At 39.3% G+C, this 23,975-nt stretch overlaps 1 protein-coding gene across 3 annotated transcripts in view; it reads left to right on the top strand.

Annotated features, from left to right (window-relative positions):
• ELMO1 (engulfment and cell motility 1) overlaps positions 1-23,975 on the top strand; it is a 520,286-nt gene that overhangs the window by 152,832 nt on the left and 343,479 nt on the right. For all 3 annotated transcript variants that reach the window (XM_046670304.1, XM_046670303.1, XM_046670306.1), the window contains exons 6-7: positions 7,470-7,639; positions 17,103-17,138. In XM_046670304.1, the coding sequence (XP_046526260.1) occupies positions 7,470-7,639; positions 17,103-17,138 (206 nt within the window). The remainder of the gene's footprint in view (positions 1-7,469; positions 7,640-17,102; positions 17,139-23,975) is intronic.

Genomic DNA, 23,975 nt, shown 5'->3' with positions numbered 1-23,975 from the left:
GTGCTGTTGAGAGTATAAATTGGTCCAGCCTCTTTGGAGAACAATTTAGCTGTATCCACCCAAGCTGAAAATACATATGTCTTTGTCCTGACAATTTTACTGCTGGGAATTTATCCAACAGATAGACTCACAAAAGCACTGCAGGACACACACGCACTCATACCACATTCACAAAGGGCCGTGTGCATCATTATTTTTGGTAATCAAAATCTGGAAACCTGTTAATGTCTATCAGTTGGCAGTAGTTAAATGCATTAGGTAATATCCATGTGATAGAATACCGTGCAGCAATTAAAAAGAATGCAGTAGGTGCTGCCTTGGGGAGACATCACTCAAGCATATTATTAAGTGCAAAGCAGGTTGCAGAACATTGCGTATGGAATGACCGCAGTTATGTACATAGAAAAGAGGTATATATATGCCAAATAAAGGATAAAAATGATTCTCAAGAGAGAATACAAGAAGCTGTTAACATTGGGTTAACTTTATTTTTTATTTTATGACTTCTGATGGTACTTATATATTTCTTTCTATAGCATATGCTGGCATTATTTTTAGTTAAATGAAGACACACGCAACTAAATACCATAAGGTCACTACAGTATGCAAGAGGTGAATCATAATGGCCCATGCTAAAAACATTTCAGTATTCCAAACTACTGGATTTTTAAGAGCCTCTTTATATATGACCTGAACTCTTCTTGCCCATTATTCCTCATTTTGGCCCGTGTGGACATAGTAAGTAAAACTGCTCATCAAGTAGCTAGTGTTGCTTTGTCAGCTCTATGTGTAGTCCTGCCTTTCTGCTCTCACTTGCTTAGGGAGAATATGAGAAGCTTCTAGGTCAGAGGGCCCGTCACACTGATTTTTGGGGCTGGTTACCCTGGCGAAAAAGAAAAAGGGTGTTGTCTCAGTCACTCTGTGGATTCAGGTTATCAGAGATTCCTAATTAATAACACTACCAACAAGTTGTTAAACCACTTTTTCTCTACTGTGAGAAACCAAAAGAAAGGTTGTAGAATGTCTTAAATTCTGTTTCCTGCTATTGCTCTAGCAGCTTAACTTAGAAGAAGCCAGTGGAGGCTTTTGGGCAGAGGAATGACAAGATCACTCTGGCTGCTGCTCAGGAACACATCACAGGGGTGGCAAGGGAACAAGTTAGGAGTCTGTCACAGCAGTCCCTGCAGGAGATGAAGGTGGCGCCAGCTGCCTGCGTTGCAGGGATGTGGAGGGTCTGAAGGAGTGTTGTGGAGAGCAAGCCCCCAGGACTTGCTGATGCTGTGGATATGGTGGTCCTTGTGGGAGGATGCAAGGAGGTCCCTGGTGTTTGGGCAAGATAAACAGTGGTGTTTTATGTTTGAGGAGGGGAAAATGAAGAGTTTGAGATGCCCCTTATGTGTCTGTGAGGACATGTCAGCTAGGCAGTTATGTATGTGTGTTGGGCAACCTGGAGAATGCCGGTGTGCCAGCCGTCACCAGGTACATGACATGGAAAGCCATGGACTGGATGAGGTTGCCATAGGGAACGTACAGCCCCGGGCACACTCTCAGTTTTAAAGGAGGAGCTGGCCAAGAAGCCAAGTGAAGAAAGTGTTTCAAGGAGGAGGGAGCAATTAGGTGTGTTGAAGGCTGCTGAGATGATAAGGAAGATTGGATGAGGGAGTGATCCCTGGACCTGTCCCCTAGAGATGTTGCTAGCGTGATGGAGACACTCTTAGTGTAGGGGTGAGGATGGAAGCCTCACTGGGGTGGGGAGAAGAGAGAATGAGAATGTGAGGTGAAGTGAGGCAGCAACTTTAGACCCACTCTTTAGTCCAGAGCTTTTGCTGAGAATGGGAACAGTGAAATGAGGGCGTGGCTGAAGGGGATCTGGGTCAATGTACAAAAGTCCAGTTTTGTTTGGTTTTTTAAAATAGAAACTATTAGAGATTTTTGCAGCTGGAAATGATCCGCTGCAGAGAGAGAACCTGATGATATAGAAGAAAGAGGGATAATCTAGAAGGGGAGTACTTGAGAAGGTGAGAGGGGAAGGGATCTAGAGCCGCGGGGAAGGACTGACCTTGGACAGGAAGCAGGGCACCAAGTGCAGAGTATCAGGAAGAAGCAGAGTGTGAGGATAGAGACCTGGCCGCGCTCGTGGAAGTAGGAAGAGGAAGGAACTCCTGGCTGATTGCTTTGATTTCCTCAATAAAATTGAGGAGAGGCCACCAGTGTGGGGGCAGCAGGGGCAGGGGATAGGAGAGTTTAAGGAGAGAGGACAAGGTGTGAAGGAGTCATTTTGAAGGGGCAGAGAAAACATTCTAGGAAAGTGTCGTTGGACTGCTGGGTAATAATTGAGTGCACATTTGGAAATGTCTGTGAAACTTGTGAACCTTGGGACTTTTTAGACTACTTCTGAATTGGTATCATGGACTTGGAACCATACTGGATGTTCCTTAGGGATAATTTTAATTGGCACCTTCAAGAACAGAGATGGTAAATACTTGGCACACATCTACCGGTACCCTTTACTGTGCCCACCGCTGATCGCTTGGGAGGCTGTTTCCCTCGGAACCTGGGCTCAGACCTTCCTCAGTCCAGGATGTTAGGCAGCCACATCAAGCGGTTTGAGTGGCTCCAGGTGAAACTTGTATTCTATCCTTGGAACATACCAGAATATCATACTAACTTATTGTCTGATACAATCACCCCCACAAGTAGCAGACTTGTTTTATTTGTGCTGACTGCGTGAAAAAGCAGAACTAAGGTTTTTTATTTTTTAATAAGGTTGATTTTCGCCCAAATATAAAAATATTGCAGCATCATGGAAAATTTGAAAAATGATGCTTGCTACAAAGAAAATTATGCAGAATGTTTTAACCATGGGTCATATCTTGATTTATTTCTTTTGGTCATTTTTATGCGAGTATGTGTACTTACATATTCATTTATTTAGCAGAATTTTTTTGAACTCCTGGTAAATGCCAGAACTTTTCTAGGTACTAGGAATAAAGTGGTGAGCAAGTCTGACGTGTTTATTTTTCTCCTGGATTTTACATCCTAGTGGATATACACACATACCCGTCCACTTGCACCCATGCCCCACAACAATAAAATATATTTGCATCCTAGCCTTTCTCCTAATATTCCACCATGAAGATGTGCCTGTGCTATCTTACATTCTCTGAAAGTTTCATTTTTCAATTCCGTATAGTTTGTCCTGTGACTATATCATGAGTTATTTAACCATTGTCCCATTGTTGAATATCGTTGCTTCTAGTGTTTGAATATAAATACTATTTTAAGCGCTCCAAAGGTGGGACACATCTGTCTCAGATATATAAACGCACCCTTTCAGTCAGGGAAGCACGTCACCACCCAGGATTCCTCCCGCTCTGCTGCTCTTGAACACCTTAGACCACCTGGTCACCTGCTTCTCTGTCCTCACCTCCTTCCATTTTCCCCTCCTCCACCAACCCCAGACACACTGGTCCTCTTTCTGTCTCTCTAGACATTCCAGACTTCTTCCCCCTGTTCCTCCTTGGCACTATCCATTCTTGTTGCCCAGACATCTACCTCCCTCCTTCTCAATGTGGTTGTCTCCTTCTTGTCAATCGGATACATGCGTGTCACTTCCTTAGGCTGCTTGTCCGTGAAAACTGCCCTGTCTTAAAAAGACATCAGTCACTCTCTATCACGTCTCCCCATTTTAGGCTTTGCTACACAAGTCGTCAATATTTGATTTCTTCTTATTGATTTGTTTCATTGTCTGCCCCCTACCTTGAGGATGTAAGCCCCAGGAAGGTGAGAACCTAAGCTGTCTTGCTTGTTGCTGTATCTCAAACGGGCAGACCAGTGCCTGGCTCAGAGAAAGCCTTCCAGAAGTATTTGTGGAATCAGTGAGTGAGAATTCTGCCTTTGATTTTGAAGGAGCATAGATTGGAAACAGATAACTGTAAAGACTTGTCTGAATATAGGCCAAGTAAAATTATATGCAGAGTAATCTTCGGCAATAACTGATGCCAAAAAAATAAGCTTTGCTTACAAAACCTTGATTTTAATAATAAAACTTTTATTCATGCATTATTTTTAATAATAAGAGTTTCATATCCACATTATTTAGAAATTAGAGAAAGTAAAAAGAATACATGTCTCTACCTGTTCTGGTTCCAGCTGGAAAAATATTGCCTTAAAAATGTCCCAGAGGATTGATGTCATGTTTGGGTTGGGGCTCACACTGAGGACTAACATCTATGCAGCGCCTTCTCCTGGCAGACTGGGATAAGGGTTCCTGCCCACCTGAGAAACAATCGGTGACTCCGCGGGTTGGAGAAAACTTCAAACGTGATCTCATCAAAATTTTTCAGTGTACTGGCGGGGAAAATGAGGCCGAAAGAGGTTAGAAGTTTGGTCAGGCCTCAGAGCTAATTAGTGACACAGCTGGAAGTAGCCCTGGGTTCTCGTCCTAGTTCAGGGAGCTTTCCACCACAGCCCACCAAGCCTGCCACCATCTCATGAATGATATGTCCCCTCCGGGGTTTACTTCTGTCTTGAAACCAAGAGGAAAACTTACCTAACAGCAAATACCGCAGGAACTCTACAGTTTTATGAAGAATTGACTCCTTAGACGATGGTACCCTGGGAAGGATTAAGGTCTGCCTTGCAGGATAGGAACACCATCATGAAAGCAGGGCACATCGATTTCAGGCACTGGATTGAGCGTCGGAGGGGTGGATGGCTCCATACAAACTTCTCAGGTCATTGCACCCATCAACTGAATGTTGCTGTTTGACACAATTTGGAGGAGCCTTTATTACTGTTATTGGGAGTGATTCCTTGGCTGAGACCCCAGCAAGTCAGAGTATTGCTTTGCCATGCTGATTGTGACTGTCTTGGTAAAATGTTTTCTATTTCCACAACAGGAACTCATTAGTCGCCCTGGGGTTTGAGACTCTTTAGTCTTAATTCCTCTGCTTGGAGCAGTTGTCCTTTTCAGGTTTCTGCTGTCAGCTCTCTTCATTTCTCTTCTTTTAAATTAATTACTTCATTAACTTTTAAGTAGGTAACGTTTCAAACACATACAAAAGTGGAAAGAATGGTGTAATAAGTCTCATCTATCTAGATCTTGTGATTATTGACTTATACTTTTCATTTTCTTAGCAAATATTCCTGTTGAGAAGTGTACACTTTTAAAAGGGCAAGTAGATGTTCTTCTTGGTATAATAAGCCAAGGGGGCTCATTGTGCCCCAGCTGGAGAAGATGAGGTGATAATTCGAAGACAGAATCAGAGCCCGTGTGCCCAGTGGGGCTGGGCTGCACGTTCCATCATCACTGTGAGATGCAGTATCCTCAGTGTTTTAGAGCTGAGGGGTCAGTTTAGGACTCAGTGGTCCTCAGCATGTGACTCCAGGATCAGCAGCATCAGCAGTACTGGGAGCTTGTTAAGCAAACAATTTAGGGGACCCTACCCCAGGCCTACGGAACCAAAAACTCGGAGTGGGGCCCAGGGATCTGTGTTTTAAGAAGCTATCCAGGTGATTCTCATGAGACCCACTGCTTTAGAGTCTGTTCTCCAGAATCCAACTGCCCAAGTTCTCTCTTAGCTCCAGCGCTGACAAGCTGTGTGACCATGGGCAAATTACTTAACTTCTCTGCACTTCAGTTTCCTTTGTATAATGAAGATAATGAAAGCACCTATTTGAGAGGACTCTTGTGCAGATTAAATGAATTTCTTCCTGAAGGTATTTAGAATGGTGGCTCATAAAGTGACTTATTACTAGTATTAACAGCACCAAACACTATTAGTTAGCCTTAATAATGACAATGAAGTAATTGTTGAGTACTCATTATTATCATAGTCTCTAGTAAATGAAAACTTCCTGCTTGAATTCCCTATTTTTCAGGGAATTCAAAGTGATTGACTTGGGCTAAATATTATATGTTAATGTTAATGTTAATGCTGTATATACATTTGAAGATGTTAGAGAATGGTATATCTTTGAACGATTTTAAAAGATGAAGTAATTCTCGCTTAGCTCTCCATTCTCCCTTTTTGAAAAATGGAATTTAGGGTTTGAGCGATTTGTCAGCCATCTGGGGGTCAGTGAATGAGTAGGGAAGGTTCTCGTTCTCCTCTGTCTTCCCCTCCTTCTTTTCTAATTTCTGACGCTTAGTGTCAGTTTTTGGTTATAATTAAGTGGGAAACCACAGTATGTCTCTGACCAAGTGATGGGGATGTGGGATTCCTTCCTGTCTTGGGCCCTGAAGAAGTGCATTGGTTTCCCTGTAGAATCCCTTCTCTGCGCTACTTCAGGAGAAGCGAGGGGAGCTGAGCCGGGAGGGAAGGGTCCTAGCTGCCAAGCCCGCCGGGACAGAGTCCCTTTGCTCTCAGTATCTGTGTGGATTCCCTTCCTCCATCCTGCAATCTGAACCCTGTTATCGTTCACATGGGGCTCCTCAGATATTTCTGATCAGTTTCTGTTCAGGAGAAGATATCTCATTTTGGGGCACAAATACTCCCTCTTCCTCTTTCTCTGCAATATAACGAGTTTCAAAGGAGAAAGCAAGAGGCTGAGAAGGAGACTATGAGGATGGCAGACTACTTCAACCACTGCAGTTTTGAGTTAAATGATAGCTGCAACAGATGTTCAGTTGTTTCTGTTAAGCAAAAACACAGGCAGAAAAATTTAGTATTTTATTTTCTTACTGTCTACCCCAAGTGAAAGGTAGATATGAAAACCTTTACTGAGTGAATGAGAAATGTAGACTACACATTATTATCCAGAAGTTCAGCTGCTCCAATATATTTCTATTCCCTCTGTCTTGCATGTAGAAGCCAAGTGCAAATGCCTTAAAAAGGAGAAGTCTAATTCTAGGCAAAGCTACTAATTTGGTTTCCTAATTATTTTGTTTTAAATTCGTGCAGTAAGTAGGCAATGCATGTGAAACACATGTTGTGGCAAAGTGAAATTTACAAGCATCATTGTGCTGTGCTGGAAGATTTTCAGAAACCCAGAAAGATTGTTTGGGTGTCTAATGAAGCTTTTGAACCCTGTGTGTAGGCAGTTATTACTCAGAGTATTGACTGAGTGGGTGAACATGCTGTATAAATTTGTATAATTGCTTAACTAAGCAAATAGCTTTTTGTCATTTATAGATAATAATTTCTTTAAGAGATAAACATTTTCCCCATTTACGGCACCGCCACACCCGTTCCATTTCTGGGGTTTTACTGTTCTTATGCTCTTGCTTCTCCGAGAGATGGAAATATGGGCACTGTCAAAAGAAGGCAATAGATTCCCATCATGAAGTTAACAGAAATTGCCTGACGGTGGAGTCATTATGGCTGGAAACCAGCCCTTGTCGTGTAGTATGCCTCGAGTCTTGTGCTTTTGGCCTCTGTATCTTCGTTTCTCAATGAGACACTAATTTTTCATCTATTGTGGTTTCCTCTGTGAAAACTCTTCCCTTTGTTTTTGTCCCCAATGAGGCTCAAAACGCCCAGCAGCTCCATGAACGCATCCAGTCGTCGAGTATGGACGCCAAGCTGGAAGCCCTGAAGGACTTGGCCAGCCTCTCCCGGGATGTCACGTTTGCCCAGGAGTTTATAAATCTGGATGGCATCTGTCTCCTCACACAGATGGTCGAAAGCGGCACGGAGTAAGCATCTTTTATCCAGACTTCCAATCTGTCCTATTCTTCCCAGTGTTCTAGCTATCTGTTACTTTCCTTATACTTGTGATTTCCAGTTTGAAAGACCGGAAATTGACTAGGCTCAGGAAAAAAAAAGGCTTCTTAAGATAGTGCCTGGGGAGCGGGTTTATAATTTAAGTATCCTGCATCTTCCACCCACCAACTAGCTAGTATCTAAGACTAGGTAGAATTCCATAAAATATCTGAAACTTCAGATTTATAAGGAAAAATATTAGGTCATTATCTCTAATGACCTTTGCAACACTGAAATTACAATTCTACAAAATATAATCTCCACATCCCTTGCCTATCCCCCAAAAAAATTTCTCTTCCCTGACTCCAATAAAAAAAAAATTAGAATGCCTCCTTCTGTTTCAGTCTTAAACCAGGTCAAAATAACATCCCTGAAGTAATTTTTTTAAAATTAACTTTTTAATGATGAAGTATATGTCTTTAATTATTTAAAATAAAATACAATAAACATTTATTAAGTACCTACTGTGAATAAAATAGTGGAAGTTGGGGAAAATTTAAAAGGTGTGAACCTTGCCATCCAAAAATTTATGGAGGCAGAATTCAATTGAGGTATACTTCCTCCTGAGGGCTGGGAGTCTAGAGGTTGGACCAGTTACATCTCGTGAAATCTTACAGAGTGGGTGCCAGTGAAGGGGCCTTGAAGGAGTTTGAGTTCCGTCCTGAGCAAGGAAGGGATGGGCGTTTCTGACCGGGGAGCTCACTTTCTCAGGAAAGACTTTGATTCTCTGCTGTGATTAGGGAGTATAAGGAGCCAGATGAGTCTAGCTCTTACGTATGTGGACAGATAACTCCTCTGACCACTGAATGTCAGGGTAGAGTCCACAGGAAGCTGCTCATTCCCATATGGTCGGGTGCTACAGGCACAGACTATTAGAGCACGTTCTTTAGAACATATGAAAATGCTGAGTCAGTTAATTACATATTCATATGCTAAATTAATAATGTGCAGAGTTGGGATAGCTATTTATTAGGAAAGAGTAAATATCATTGAGAATTGAGGTTTAAACCTGGGTCATTTAAATCTCTCTCTGGTACCTGGTGATTCAGAGAATAAACTGATGACTCCCCACGTTGGAGACCTGTCTCAGCCCACTCCCTTCCTTCCTTTCTTCCTTCCTATCTCCTCCTACACTTGGCATCGTTTAGTCTCTGCATTGGCACTAGTGAAAGATTCTTTTTTTTCCTCGTTCAAAGAGAGGATGTTTTCTAACAGCAGGAATATCTCCCATTCAAGAATGTTCTGCAGAGTTTGGAGTTGGGGGTCTTACCTCACAGACAACTAGAGAATATATCTAAGAGACTGAACAGGGGAAAAAAAAGATCGAATCCAAGAGGACTAGAAAGCAGGCTTGGATGATCTGAAAAGGGTCAATTGTAGACAAGTGTCATTCATTTTTTCCATGATGGCTAAAACTGTGCTCATTAAATTTATGGTGGACGTCAACTTGGAGTGGAGCAGGAAAACAAATTCTGGGTGTTATCAGAATCTAAAGTGCTTACTCTAAATTGGAGTAAGCTAGCTCTAACTGGAAACAGCTAGAGGAAAGTCAAATAACAATAGATTTAGGGATCCAAGAGGCTTGACCAAAGAAAAGGAGAAAAAGGGTTCTGTCTGCATCAGAAGCCCCAGGCTGAAATCTAGTGTGGAATGTGTCAGATTCTGCATTCCTCGTTACCAGTGAGCACTGGAGAGTGGTTGTAATTACAAACACCTTCGCTGGTAACTGTGGCCAGCTTCATGTGGTTGCCAAACGTGGTAGGCCCTGCTCCATGCCCACCGCTGCTTCTGGCAGGACAGTGAGCTGTGGGCGCCTCTGCCTTGGTCATACTTATAACATGTTAAATAAAAATGTAAAAATGTCCCATGTTTCTTGATTTATCTAAGTGTCAGTTATTGGTGTATCAAAGGCAATACATTAGAACCAGTCATAATATGATCTGCTAATATTAAGTAGTTCTGCCACAGACACCTAGGTATCCAGGGGCTTAAGCTCTCGAATATTCAGAATGATAATTGTGTCAATATTTCCAATTGTAATTACAATTACAATCATAAATGCATTGAAAGCAGAAGTCCATGTCATATGCATCCTGAATAAAGGGCTGGGGCAGAGCTCCAGTACCTCCAGAGGCTGGCAGTTACATATTTTGACAATGGGGGAAAATACATGCTAGGAGCTTTAGTTTTTTGGTTTCTCATTATATTTATTTGCTAGCACTGCTGTAACAAATTACCGCAGACTGGGTGCCTTAAACAACAGAAATTTCTTTTCTCAGAGATCTGGAGGCTAGAAGTCCAAGCTCAAGGTGTTAGGAGGTTGCCTTCTTCTGTGGTCTCTCTGCTCAACTTGCAGACGGCCGCCTGTTTGCTATGTCCTCATACATAGTCTTTCCTCTGTGTGCACGCATCCCTAGTGTCTCTTTTTGTGTCCAAATTTCCTCTTCTTATAAGGACACCAGTCTGATTGGATTAGGGCCCACAGTGATGGCCTCATTTTAACTTAATCACCTTTTTAAAGGCTCTATCTCCATATACTGTCCTATTCTGAGGTACTGGGTCAGACATTCAGCATATGAATTTGGGGGGGACAAAATTCAACCCATAACACTCATCAAAGGGACACTACCACTTTTGCTTGAAAAGAAAAAGAGTAAAAACTGATACTCTGCATGTGTTGTCACTATTATTACTTTTAGTTGTGCCATTGCCTCACGCTGTAACTCGTCTTGACCTATAGAGTGGCCCAAGAGAATCACCATCCTTCAGACCGAGGACTGGGGACCGCAGGTCTGAGTTATAGCTCCATGTTGCACATGTACACTTGAGAGAATGTCCATACTGAATGTACTTCGTGTGAACCACAGTAATTGAATTTCTTTTTGTAAAAAAGTACAGCATACATACAAATTAATATTTTAACTATTTATAATCTGTAAGCCACCCCAATTTGTTACATGCAGCCAAGTTTCAGACAGATAAATGGAACTCGAGGCCAGATCTCCGGTGAGTTCTGTTTCTGATTTGTCGCTTACACTTTTCCATCACTCTGTGTTCCTGGGAAAGAATGATGTCTCTCTGGATCATCTTTCCTGCCCTCCTCACCATTTACATAAGTTCAAAGTCAGGCTACTTTTGGAGATGGAGGAAAGAGGCACTGGGGCTGCCCAGCCTCCCGCCTGCCTTCTGCTGGGTCCTGCAACTCATCCTAAGAAACTGCTCATTTGATGCAGCTATTTTTCAGATCTTTTGCTCCTATTAAAAAGAGCAGACATTTTTTCTTCTAAGGAAACTTGTCTTCTCAATTAAACTTATAGCAAGACTTTAATTAATTAACAGGGACCTTTGGAATGGAAACCACACAAATTAAATAGAGCCTGCAATTTGGAAGGCATTTGGTCAGGACTCCTGGGCACACTTCCAGCTGGGGAAGGCAGAGGTTGCCTGAGCAGGACTTGTGGAAATTTTTAGGAAACACTGAAGAAATGTAGCTGGAAGTTTTCTCCTTACTTTGAGCTCTAATGAGATTCAAAGGTTACTCGCCTGCTTGTTATTACCCGAGGCTGAGTTTTTAAAGGTCTCTCTCCAGCTGGTACCGGGAAGGGCCATGGGGCGAAATTGGCAACAAAGAAGCAATGGGGACGTGTCAGTCTGGCAGAGCACAGCGTTTAAAACCTGAATTTAATTTTTCCATCTTTGTGGAATTTTGAGATTCCATTCCTGGTTTCAGCTTGAAACATGGGTTTGGAAGCAAAGTTGTAGGGAAAAGTGTTGCCCCAGGTTGAGCAAAGAAATGGTGTCAGGTGAGGAACATTAAGGAAGGGACAGTGTTAAAAAAAAAAAAAAAGATGGATATTAAAAGATTTCTCAGAAATGATACGTTTTATTTTATTTGAAAGAAAAAAAAAAATACCTGCAATTCTAAATCCAATGTCGTGAATAACACTGCTTTTCTTCAAGTTTTAATAAAACACCGTGTTCTTTGTCTGTGCCTCTGCGCACACAGACAATTGAACAGTTCGCCCTGTGTCCTTCCACTGCTAATCAGTCAGAAGAACAGGGGGAACCTTTCCAAGAAGGGGCAGGACCCTTATAGTTTCCTTCCCATTTGGCAATGTGACAGGAAAATTACGCTGTTGGAATATGAGTAAGCTGTAGCACCACCCTGGGCAGAAACGTTAAGACTTTTCTGAAAAAAGTTAAATTTGTGTATTTACAGAAAACTCAGACAGTTTTTTTGAATTAACTTTCTCTCCTTAATTAAAAAAATCATATTTATTGTTTAAAAAATAAATGTAGATGAGAAGAAGGAGGAAAATAAGAATCATTTGTAATCCACCTTTCTAGAGACAAACGTTTTTAACATAGTGGCATATATCCTTTTTGTATTTCTTTAAAATACACACACAGGCTTTCCAAAAGTAGAATAATAATATTTATACTCTTCATAGGCTGCTTTTTGTACCCAACAATATTTCCATGTAATTAAATATTATTTCCCTCATCATTTTTGTTGTCTGAATATTATTTTATTTTTAAAGATTTGTTGAGGTACAATTGATACACAATATAATGCCAATTTGAAGGATATGCACAGTATAACTAACCATTCCCCTGTTGTTGGATATTTTTATTGTTTTTAGGTTTTTAAATGATCAGGAACATTCTCTAATCAGCTTTTCTTTTAGCAAAATTTTTGTGAATATTTGAATTATTTTGTTGGGAAAAAGATCCTGATTCAGAGGGCATAGACATTTTAAAGCTATTTTAAAATAAGAACAACCCCACAGCTTGTTGCAATGTCCTAATTATACTTTATCATTCACGTAGGAGTGTGTCCACTTCTCACATCCTGGTCAATACTGGGCTGATGTTCCCTTAAGGATTCAGCTTTCCTAAGAAAAATAGCAGTGAGGTATTTGAGGGGTTTTCACTAATCTGGGGAATTTACAAGTATTTTTCATTTGCTTGGATGAAGTCATTTCTCCAAAATTTGGCCCTGTTAAAAACAGTGGAAAGAATCCCATCGTTATTTTAGAGATATGTAAAGCCCTTAAGTAATTGTCTTAAAAACAAATAACATTAATTGAACAAATTATTAGTCCCCTCCCCATCCTGTCATACAAATGACACAGATGAGGATGTTTGACTTTGTGTATGTATAGTTATTTGTGTTTGTGTTTATAGAAATTGTTGTCATTATTTACTTACACACGAATAGTTTCATATTAAACTTTCACTATTCAGATCATTTCCCCATGGCCGGAATCAGAGCTGAGCCTTTCTTAGGAGAGTGGCTCTTTCTTAGGAGATGTGAAAACTGAGGTATGACATGAATTAAGCACCCTGAATGTTGTCTTGGCTTTGATGTTGCCTAACACCTCACTTGAAAATGGATTTGTAGGTTGATTTGTTTAGCAACGTATATACTATTTGAGTGCTAAATATTCCTGACACTGGGTTAGGTGCATGGTGGCAGCAGTGTGTGGGGAAAATACAAAGATGCATATGACAGTTTTGGATTATGTGTAACCTTTTTTGAAATTTTGTCTCCACACAAAAGATGAATTTCTTTTTTGAAAGTAATTGTGTTGACCTCCACTGACACGGATTATCAGCTCTAACTCATGCTCTTGCTTGTGAGAATTCAGTGTCTCTTGTAAGTCTTGGCTGTTGTGGAAGGTCCAGGCCAGGCCAAATTGGTCAGCGACTCACTTCAGAGCTGCTAAGGGCAGGTCATACTGTGCATGTCCTGCACTTCACCTCGGACAGAGGCCACAGGGAGGAGGAAGCAGCCCTCCAGACAGAGCCAAAAAGAAGCTGCTCTGTGTGGTCTCTGGGCCCCAGCTGTGATGGCTGCGGGGCCTTCCCAGCTCCCTCGGCCTGCTTCCCTGGAGCGTGCACTCCACACAGCTTAGGGAGTTCCAACTGGAACAGCTCTTCTGGGGCCCTGCCAGAAATTTGCATCACAAACACCAAAGGGGCCAAGCGTCTTGGGCTTTGTCAGGGGTTGTGTGGCAGAAAATTCCTTAAGCTGGATCTCCCCCCTCCCCACTCCTCCTTGTTTTGTCTCTTGTGTCTTTGTCCGTCACTCTGGTAATGGAAAAGCGAGGGGGTCACACAGCCTGTTTAAAGAAGAGATTATCTTCTGCTAGGGAAAAGAATGCTGTATGTTGGGCTAAGGTGTGAGGATTCTGGCTCCTCTGAAACATCAGCCTTTCCAGAATCGTTTGTTCCTCTGGCCCTGTTTCTTTAAAAGATGGGTATATGGAGAGAGAAAGAGAGAGCCTTAGTTGGGAAAACAGACATCACAACAAAAAGCCCCCCTTTGCTTATGCTTAATCTGAAGCTAAAGCGAGGAAGTTGAGCATAAGAAGCACTGTGACTCAGCACTGAATTTCTCTCTGCACTCCCGTTAGGAGAACTTTCCAAGGCCAGGGTCTGCTATGGGACGTGGAGCATATAGAAAAACCCAAAGCTGCTCGGGCCCCAGGCCAGAAAGCTATTTTGAAAACTTGCAGTGACTGTGTTATATATTACACACACACACACACAATGTATTTCTTTTGAAACCATCGTGTTAAAAGATGAACTGAGGCATTTTAAAGATTTTAAGAGTTTATTTGAATAAAACTCCATTAGAATGGGTCAGGGCCAAACTGTAAGTGTTTAGGAACTGTCAGCCCACAGGAGCCCTGAGAGGAGAGACTTTTAAAGAGAAGAGGCGGAAGCCAAGCAAGGAACGCATTGATTGACTATAGCTTAAAGCCTAATTGGCTGTTGGTGATTGGTTGTCCCTAGGTTTTGATTTTATAACCTGGGACATTTACAGGCTTAGGTTTTGGTTTGCTTACACGGGTCACCAGGGCATTAGAGCCATACCGGCCTCCTTGTGTAATTATACTTTAACAGTTCCAAACTTAATGGAGAAGTGGCAAGATCCGGTTTCACCTTGTCCCAATTTTGTCCTTTAAACAAAGCTGTAACTCAAGGTGGCACCTTGCAACCAGTTGTCTTGTCTTTTCCTAATCTCTTTCAATCTAGAACCATTCCTTAGTCGTTCCCTTCCTCTCATGACTTTGGCACATTTTAAGATTATAGGTCAGCCATTTTGTAGAATATTCTTCAATTTAGGCTTGTTTAAAGGTAATTCATTAAAGGTAATTTTCAGGGAAAGATAAAAGCATAACTCACATACAGATATAAAATTGAAAACATGTTAAAAGAATTTATTTTACTCGTGTGATATGAGGGAACCCGGCAGATGTTTTAACCATTTCAAAGGAAAAGTCAAAGGGCACAAATTTATGTGGAGCAAAGGAATGTTGAAATGAATTGCAAATGGAGAAAAAACTGGTTTTTCACTGACAGGGAGGAAGTCAATTCAATCACTACCAGACAGCACAAAGTATATATATCCATGAGTTACCTACAACTTAAAGACGTCAGGGATGGAATCTGAACCCAAAAGAGTATGTTATAGACACTGCTTAATTTCCCCTTGAAACACTCATTTTTTTTCTATAGACTTATCCAGTTTTCTCTAGTTTTAGACCCATATTATAGGTCTGTGACTGGAAACTCACAGAGGCCTGTGTTTTTTTCATTGCATCTATTGATGGCACATGATGTCCCTTTGTCTTATTACTGGTGTTCACTTTGAGCATTTGATTAAGATAGCGCCTTCCAGATGTTCCCACTGTGATGCCTTTTCCCTCTTTGTGATTAATTAATAACTAATTTTAAAGTAGTTACATCATGGAAAATGGTACAAATCAGGTTTGTATATTTTTCCCCAGAGATTTGGTTCTTCAGCAATACCAGCACACCACTCTTTAAAACAATGTGGATTTATTCATTCCTGTTTTACTCAATGGGCTATAATCTATCAGTATTATTATTTATTTTGATGCTCAGTCTGTACTAGATTTGGCTGTAGAAGCTTCTTCAAGCTGTCTTCTGTGTCCTTTGACCTGTCTCCCATTATTCTTTGAGCATTTCTTTACTTTCTGGCTCAATGAGATGTGCCGGACTTATCTAGATCTTTCCTTGCCCTAACTCGGGCAGGAGTCATTTCTCCAAGGAGCTCCAGTTCTTTTTAGATGATGGTAGTGTTTGGCCCTTGCAAGAGGGCCCAATCTCTGCTCAGTCCTGCCTCCCAGTGACCACCGAGTCCTTTCACCCCCCTCAATGGCTTTTTGAAGGAGAAAAGAAGGAAGATAATAAATATTATTTTTATAGAAAGGCAGATAAAGGAGAAGGAGGGGAGGAGAAAGAAGAAGATCTCTTTATATACATTTTTAACCCCCCAGTTTTACCAAAGACAAGATCTTATCTTCTCGTGGTCAGTTAGGTTTCTGAAGTGGTTACATTTTATGTGGTTGAAAATATGAAACTTCTGAAGAGCCAAATTATTCATCAGCCGTTTGTCGAGTACCTACTCTGCATGTGCCTGACATTGTCATAATGAGTCACAGTGCTGAGCCCCTGCCTTCAGGCAGGTGGAGGGACAGTGAGATGTCCTAAGGAATACAGCTCCTGTATCCTCAGCACATGCAGATGGGGGTGCCACCTTCACTCTGACCAAGAAAGGGAAATCAGAGGTCTGGGATGCTTCCCAGAGAAGCCTAGAATCAGGGGTTGGACTTAGCTAGTTGGACAAGGAGGGGAACAGTGTTCAATATAGAAGGAAGAACATGCTTAATGCCAGAGAGATTTGGCAGACTCGAGGAATGGGAAGTGATTCGATAAAGTTAGAATCACTTTTGTTTCCTTGTCTTCTTGACCCCAGTTTTTAGGAAGCATAATTGTCCTTTCTTGTAGACAAGACTTGTCTATTGCACATATTTTTTTGCAGTCTACCATCCCAGAGTTCCATCTCTCATCCAAGAATATTGCAATGTCTCGTGAAGGCTTTTTTCTGAAGAAGCGATCTTTTCTCTCAAGAAAAGAGAAAGTAGAATTAGTGGGCTTTTTACCAAAGAAAGATAATCAACTATTTCTTCACTGCTAAGCATATACTTAAGAGCAACTGCTCTATTACTTTTTGGCTTCACTTTTTTCATTGAAAATACACCCATTCTTATCTTTAGGGACTTTTCCCCCATTGAATATATACCCCTTCTGAGCCAGATGGAGTGTTCTTCTTGCGTTTATTCTTAAGTAAATGCAATAGGTTGGTCACAATAGTTTAATCCTTGTCTTTTGATGATTCTTATTGTTAAAGAACACTGATTTATTACTTAGAATAATGTTTTAAAATGAATAAAGTTCCCTTACTTCATGGCGGTTCAATTGACCCTACATCTAATCCTGGGCTTTCCTCAAAATATGTAATTTGTGTAAAAACATTGCTTTCAAACACGTTCCTCACATGACTGTTTTTAAATTTTGCAGACGATACCAGAAATTGCAGAAGATCATGAAGCCTTGGTAAGAATTTATGATCAATTGATACGGATGATAAAATGCTTCCTTCTTCTCTGCATAATTTAAAACCTGTCCTCTGACTGATGGTATAACTGTGTATCTAGATATTTTGAGTAAGTGATTTTTTTTTCTTTTTGTTCTCTGTTTGTTGTTCTTATAATAAGTTCTTTAAAAATTTATTTCCCTTTTCTTTTTCCTTTGTGGTAGAAGGAGTACTTTTCTGTTTTTAACCACAAAATGATCACATCAGGATTGCTACCCTTCTCCTAGAGCAAGGCTAGGCATAATTTTGTGTATTACTTTAAACAAATACTTTCTTTTTTGTGGCCTATGTGATGTTCAAAGTCCAAATCTTTGATTTTCTTCAATGGATCAGTAAGAAAAAGATCTATATTTTTAAAAAATATTCGGTATTGAAGTATGGGATGGAAATTATTTACTTTGAGTCTGAGAAAATGGTCAATCACATATCTGTTAAGTGAATTTCATAGTAATCATGTCAGGAGATCTCAGAACTTCTTTCTTAGAGTTTTCAATGCCTTTCTTATCCATTAAACAGTGTGAGTCCACATAGGGTCTAACAACTCTCTACAGTAGGCTGAACAAATTTCCATTTTGCCAAATTGTTAAGCGGATATTTTCAGTTTGAGAAGGAAGACTGAACAGCATCTGAAAATGTGTACCTTATCTTTTAAATCTTCAGAGAACATCCTGATCACCTTCAGTGTAGGATACTGGTCTCAAATAATTCATCTTCCCCTACCCCTCCTGCATCGAGAAAGTATTAGTTGCAGTAACTCTTTAGTTATTAAATTCTAATAAAGTAGAAAGCAATATTGAGTTTTTAGAGTAACACTTCTTAAGTCTTATTTTGACATATATTTTTAATATAGTAGAAGTATTTACTGATAATGCTAGTAGAAACCATCTTTTCTGAGAGTTCACTCTGCCCTGGGCACTGTCTCAATGGTTACATTTATAGCTTCTAATTCACACGTATACCCACCACACAAGATCAGTAAAATTAGCATCATTTCCATGGTACAGAAGTTAAAATCAGGTGGTGGAGCTGGGATCCAAACTGATTTTTTCTTTGGCAACCTCATATAACTTGCTAATGTAGAGGAATTTTTGGCTCCAAAGCCACAATGATTTCTTAAAATTTATCTGCTAACAGTTTTAATCTTTTGGTATGTAGGGATGTTGGAAGTGTGCCTAAGTGTGAACCATGATTTCTATCTATCAATCATAGCAAAAATCAATGTTCAGAGCCATGGTTCTGGTAATGGTGGAGTTAATCAGATAACAATTATAAAATCTGTACAAAATATTGTGAACAAAAATACCTAAAAACAACTACTTGAAGAAACTGGATAGCAACGTCAAGCGGACAGAAAGAAGAGGGAAGTCAATCCTTGAGAGGACAAATGGGCTTCAGATAAGATTTGTGTTTGCAGCTTTTGCTGGAGGATACCTGCTCATCCAGGTAGCATGGGGTGGCAGAAAGCCTCAGTCATGGTAAGTTACTAAGAGGAAATAGTTTAGGGCTGGCAGAGCAGCTAGATAATTAGGGGGAATCCATCAAAGAAGGGAAGCTTAGAAGGTATGAGACTCCATATCTACATATAAACTCTGTCCAGATCTATCACTGAAGCGTGAATATATGTGTGTGTGCATGTGTATGTGAACCCCATGGGACCTGGTAAAAACAGCAACTAGAAATGGAATGAATTGAGAAGAGATTTAAACTGCCTCTCACTGCAGAATTTGGAGTTTGTTTTTAGCCAGGTTAACTTCTTGATAGAACAAAAGCCAACACTCTTCAGAAGAACCAAACTGAATTTTGAGCCTTGACAATGTTTCATTTCCAATGTTCAAAATACAATAAAAATTACTAGCTTTATAAAGAATAGGAAAAGATGACCCATACCTAAAAAAAAATAAATAAAGCAAGCTGTAAAAACTGACCCTGAGATGACCCAGATATTGGAATTAGCAGATGAGAAGTTTAAAGTAATATTAATAAATATATTAAAAGATTAAAGAAAAGCATTAGTATAATGAATGCACAGATGAGGAGTCTCAGCAGAGAAATGGAAACCATGAAAACTAACCAACTGGAAATTATAAAACTGAAAAGTATAATATTTAAAATGGAAAAGTTCACTGTATGGGAATAGAAGATGGCAAAAGAGACGGTAACTTTGAAGATATATTACTGTAAATTATCCAATCTGAAGAATAGATAAAATGAATAGTGAGTAATTGATCAATGAGATAGTAACAATTGATTTAAAATGCATTTATTTGGGGGCCCAGAAGGAGAAGAAAGAGAGAATGAGGGAGAAAAATATTTGAAGAAATAATTACAGAAAATTTCCAAAATTGTTGAAAAACATAAATTTATAGGTCTCTGAAGCTCAGTGAACCCCAAGTGGGATAAATAAAAAGAAAACTATACCTAGAAACATCATAGTCAAACTTCTAAAATCTAAAGATAAAAGTGATATTTTGAAGGCAGCCAGAGAAAAACAACTTATTATATTAAGAGAATAAAAATAAGAATGAGAGCTGACTTCTGATTAGAAACAGTGAAGGCCAGAAGGCGACATCTTAAAAGTGCTGAAAGAAAAAGAAAACTTGTCAACCCAGAATTCTTATCCAGTAAAACTGCCTTTTGAAAATGAGGGTGAAATAACAACACTTTTAGATAAAGGTAAACCAAAATGGTTCCTTGTTATCAGATATACACTACAGGGGATATGAAGGAAGTTCTTCAGACCAAAGGCATATGACACTAAATAGAAATTGTGATCTACAAGAAGGAGTGAAGAACACTAGAAACTATAAATATGTGGGTAACTACAAAAGACAAAATACAGTTTTCTTTCCATCTTTAAAATTTCTCAGACTTCTTTAAAAGACATATGACTCTATAAAGCTAAAAGTATAATGCTATTTTGTAGAGTTTATAACATATGTAGACATAATACATACAAAATAAGAACACAAAAGATGGTGGTGTAAAAGAAACTACAATATAGCAAGCTTCCTATTATATAATTGTCCCTTTGAGTAAACACTAATATGTTACAGGTGCATATTACAATCCATAGAGTCACCACTAAAAGATTAATGCAAAGAGGCATAGCTCAAAGTCCAGTGGAGGAATTAAAATGGACTAAAAAATATTTGATTACCCCAAAGTAAATAATAGAAGAGAAACAGAACAAAGCATAGCTGAGACAAATAGAAAACAAACGATAAATTGATTGACTTAAACTTAACCGTATCAATAATTACATTAAATGTAAATGGATTGATCACTCCAATTAAAACACTTTAGATCAAATCTGAAAAAGCATGACCCAGCTATACGCTGTTTATAAGAGACGTACTGTAAATGCAAAGGTACATGTAGTGTGAAAGTGAAAAAGTGCATACCATGTAAATGCAAATAATAATAAAACTAAGTTGTTTTATTAATATCAGACAAAGTAAGACTTCAAGATAATATATTTTCAGAGATAAAGAGGGATAATTCATAATCAAAAATGGTTGCCTCATTAGGAAAATATATAAGTGTTTTATGTATATGTACCTAATACAAAGCTTCAAAATTGACAACTAAAGAGAAAAATAGACAAATCCATAATCATGGTTGGAGATTTTAACACTCTCTTCTAATTGATAGGAAAACTAGGCAAAATCAGTAAGTGTATGGAAGATTTGATCAGCACTATAAAAGATATGGGCTTGTCATTTCTGTATAGATGATCCCACCCAACAACAGCAGAATACATATTTTTTTGAATGCACAAAAATCTTCACCAATATAGACCTTATGCTAGGCCATAATATGTCTCAAGAATTTTCAAATGACTGAAGTTATACAGGTTACATTCTTTAATCGTAAGGTAATTAGATTAGAAATCAGTAACAATAAAGTTGCAGCAAAGCCCCAGATGTTTGGCAATTAAAAGACACACTTCTATTATACCTAGGAGTCAAGGAATAAGCCCAGGTGAAATTACAAAAAAACTGAATGATAATAAAATACAACATACTAATCCAAAATTTGTAGCTAAAGCAGTGCTTAAAGGGAAATTTATAGCTTTAAATGCTTATGTTGTAAAAGAAGAATTGTTAAAGAAAAAAAAAAGCAGTGGTGTAATAAGTTTCTACCTTCAGAAGCTACAATAAATAGGTGTAAATTACATAAGTAGAAAGAAGATAATAAAAAGAGCTGCAATCCATGAAATAGAAAAGAAATAAATAATATAGAAAATTAAAGCCCAAACTGATTATTTGAAAATATTTATTAGGAAAAAAGAAGAAAATAATCCCAAATATCAATACTGGGAGTGAAAGAGTGAATATCACTACAGATCACACTGGTATTAAAAGGAAAATAAAGAAATGTTGCAAATAACTTTATGCCAATAAATTTTAAACTTCAGATATGAAATGTGCCAGCTGCAGAAATGCACAGCTTTGATTTCCCTTCAAGAAAGAATTTGCTAATTATCCCTGAGGAGTACAGTTAGCTGATAGCTTCTAGCTATAGGACATTGGAGACCCATGACAGCTTTCAAGCCAAGGCCAATCATAGCCTTTCTAGGCAGCCCCCAGTCAGCGAGCATGATGCGGGTACCAGAGCCTAGCCATCTCTCTCCATTGTGGGACGGCTCTAACAGACAGTATTTGTTCTGGAACTTCCTATTGGGTTGGCTGAGACTTTGTGGGGTCTACGTCTACTTCCTCTCTCCATTTTCCTTTCATAGGCATCAGATCTGCCTCATGGTCTGAAGGTTTTCCATACCCAATCCTGCTTTGTGCCTCTTTATCTTTCATAGGCACTGCCTATCCTCCAATAATCCTCTTGGTCTGCTAACTCCATCTCAGCATTAGCTTCTCAGAGGACTAAACTGACACATCAAAACTGACTCATGATGAAATAGAAAATCTGAATACTCATGTCTATTAAAGTAATTGAATTCAGGGGCTGGCCCCGTGGCCGAGTGGTTAAGTTCGCGCGCTCCGCTGCAGGTGGCCCAGTGTTTCGTTGGTTCCAACCCTGGGCACGGACATGGTGCTGCTCATCAAGCCATGCTGAGGCAGTGTCCCACATGCCACAACTAGAAGGACCCACAACGAAGAATATACAACTATGTACCAGGAGGCTTTGGGGAGAAAAAGGGAAAAAATAAAAAATCTTTAAAGTAATTGAATTCATTATCAGAAAACTTCACGTGGTGAAAACTGGTTATCCTGGAGAATTTTATCATGCATACAGAGAATACCAAATCTACACATGTACCTTCAGAAAACAGAGGAGGGGGAACAGTTCCCAATCACTTTATGAGCCCAGCATCACTCAGACACCAACACCTGAGAAAGATAATACAGGAAATAAAAATTATAGACCAGTCTCCCTAATAAACAGAGGTGTAAAAATCCCCAGGAATATATTAACAAAGATAATCAAGCAGTATATAAAAAGGGTAATACATTGTGGCCAATATAACTTTGATCCCAGAAGTCATTTAACGTTTGAAAATCAGTAACTGTGATTCAGTATTTAGCAACACAAAGGAAAAAACCTAAGGAGAAAAATCATCTTAATAGATATAATAGATACAGAAAAAGCATTTCATAAATTCCAACATTCATTCAGAAAAATTCTCAGCAATCTAGGAACTGAGGGGAAAAAAGAGGGAATTTCCTCAACCTGATAAAGGCCATCTACAAAAAAATGCATGATACTTATTGCTGGAAGGCTGAATTTCCCCCTTTCTAAAGACTGGAAATAAGATAGATATGTCTATTTTTGTACTTCTATTCAACGTTTTACTGGAGTTTTTAACCATGGCAATAAGTAAGGAAAGAAGTAAAAGACAGGATGAACAGAAAGGAAGAAGTAAAACCAGTTTTATTCATAGAAGACATTATTATCTGTAGAAAATGCTAAGGAATCTACAAAGAAACTGCTAGATCTCATATTGAATTTAGCAAGGTTTCAGAATACAACATCAGTATATAAAAACAATAGATTTTTATACGTTAACAGCAAACTAAAAAATGTAATTTTAACATTTCCATTTGCAAAATGTCAAAAATCATAAAAATCTTGGGAATAAAGTTAACAAGAGATGTGCAGTATGTATTCACTGAAAAATAAACATATTGCTGTAGGAATTTAAAGAAAAACTAATTAAGTGGAGAATATACCATTTTGTGGGTTGGAAGTCGCAAAATTGTTAACATAGCAATTCTCTTCAAATTAATCTGTAGGTTCAATGCCATACAATTTTTTTGTGTGTGTGTGTGAGGTAGATTGGCCCTGAGCTAACATCTGTTGCCAATCTTCCTCTTTTTATTTGAGGAAGATTGTTGCTGAGCTAATCTCTGTGCCTATCTTCCTCTATTTTGTTTTGTGAAGTGCCACCACAGCATGGCTTGATGAGCCATGTGTAGGTCTGCACCTGGGATCCAAACCCGCTAACCCCAGGCCATCAAAGTGGAGCATGCAAAGTTAACCATTACACCACCAGACTGGTCCTTCCTTAAAAGTTTTTATTTTTATTTTTTTGCTGAGGAAGATTAGCCCTGAACTAACATCTGTGCCAATTCTCCTCTACTTAATATGTGGGTTGCCACCACAGCATGGCTGACAAGTGGTGTAGGTCTGCGCCCAGGATCCAAACCCATGAACCCAGGCTGCCTAAGCAGAGTACACCAAAGCCAACAACTATGCCACAGGGCTGGCCCCTCAATACAATACAATTTTTTAAAAAGAAATTACAAGCCAATCCTAAAATTTAAAAGAAATGAATAGGA

This window comes from Equus quagga, chromosome 8 (genome assembly GCF_021613505.1).
Source record: "Equus quagga isolate Etosha38 chromosome 8, UCLA_HA_Equagga_1.0, whole genome shotgun sequence".
NCBI classification, from domain to species: Eukaryota; Metazoa; Chordata; class Mammalia; order Perissodactyla; family Equidae; genus Equus; species Equus quagga.
Note: the sequence above shows the minus strand (reverse complement) of the source record. Positions and strands in the feature narration are given on the sequence as shown.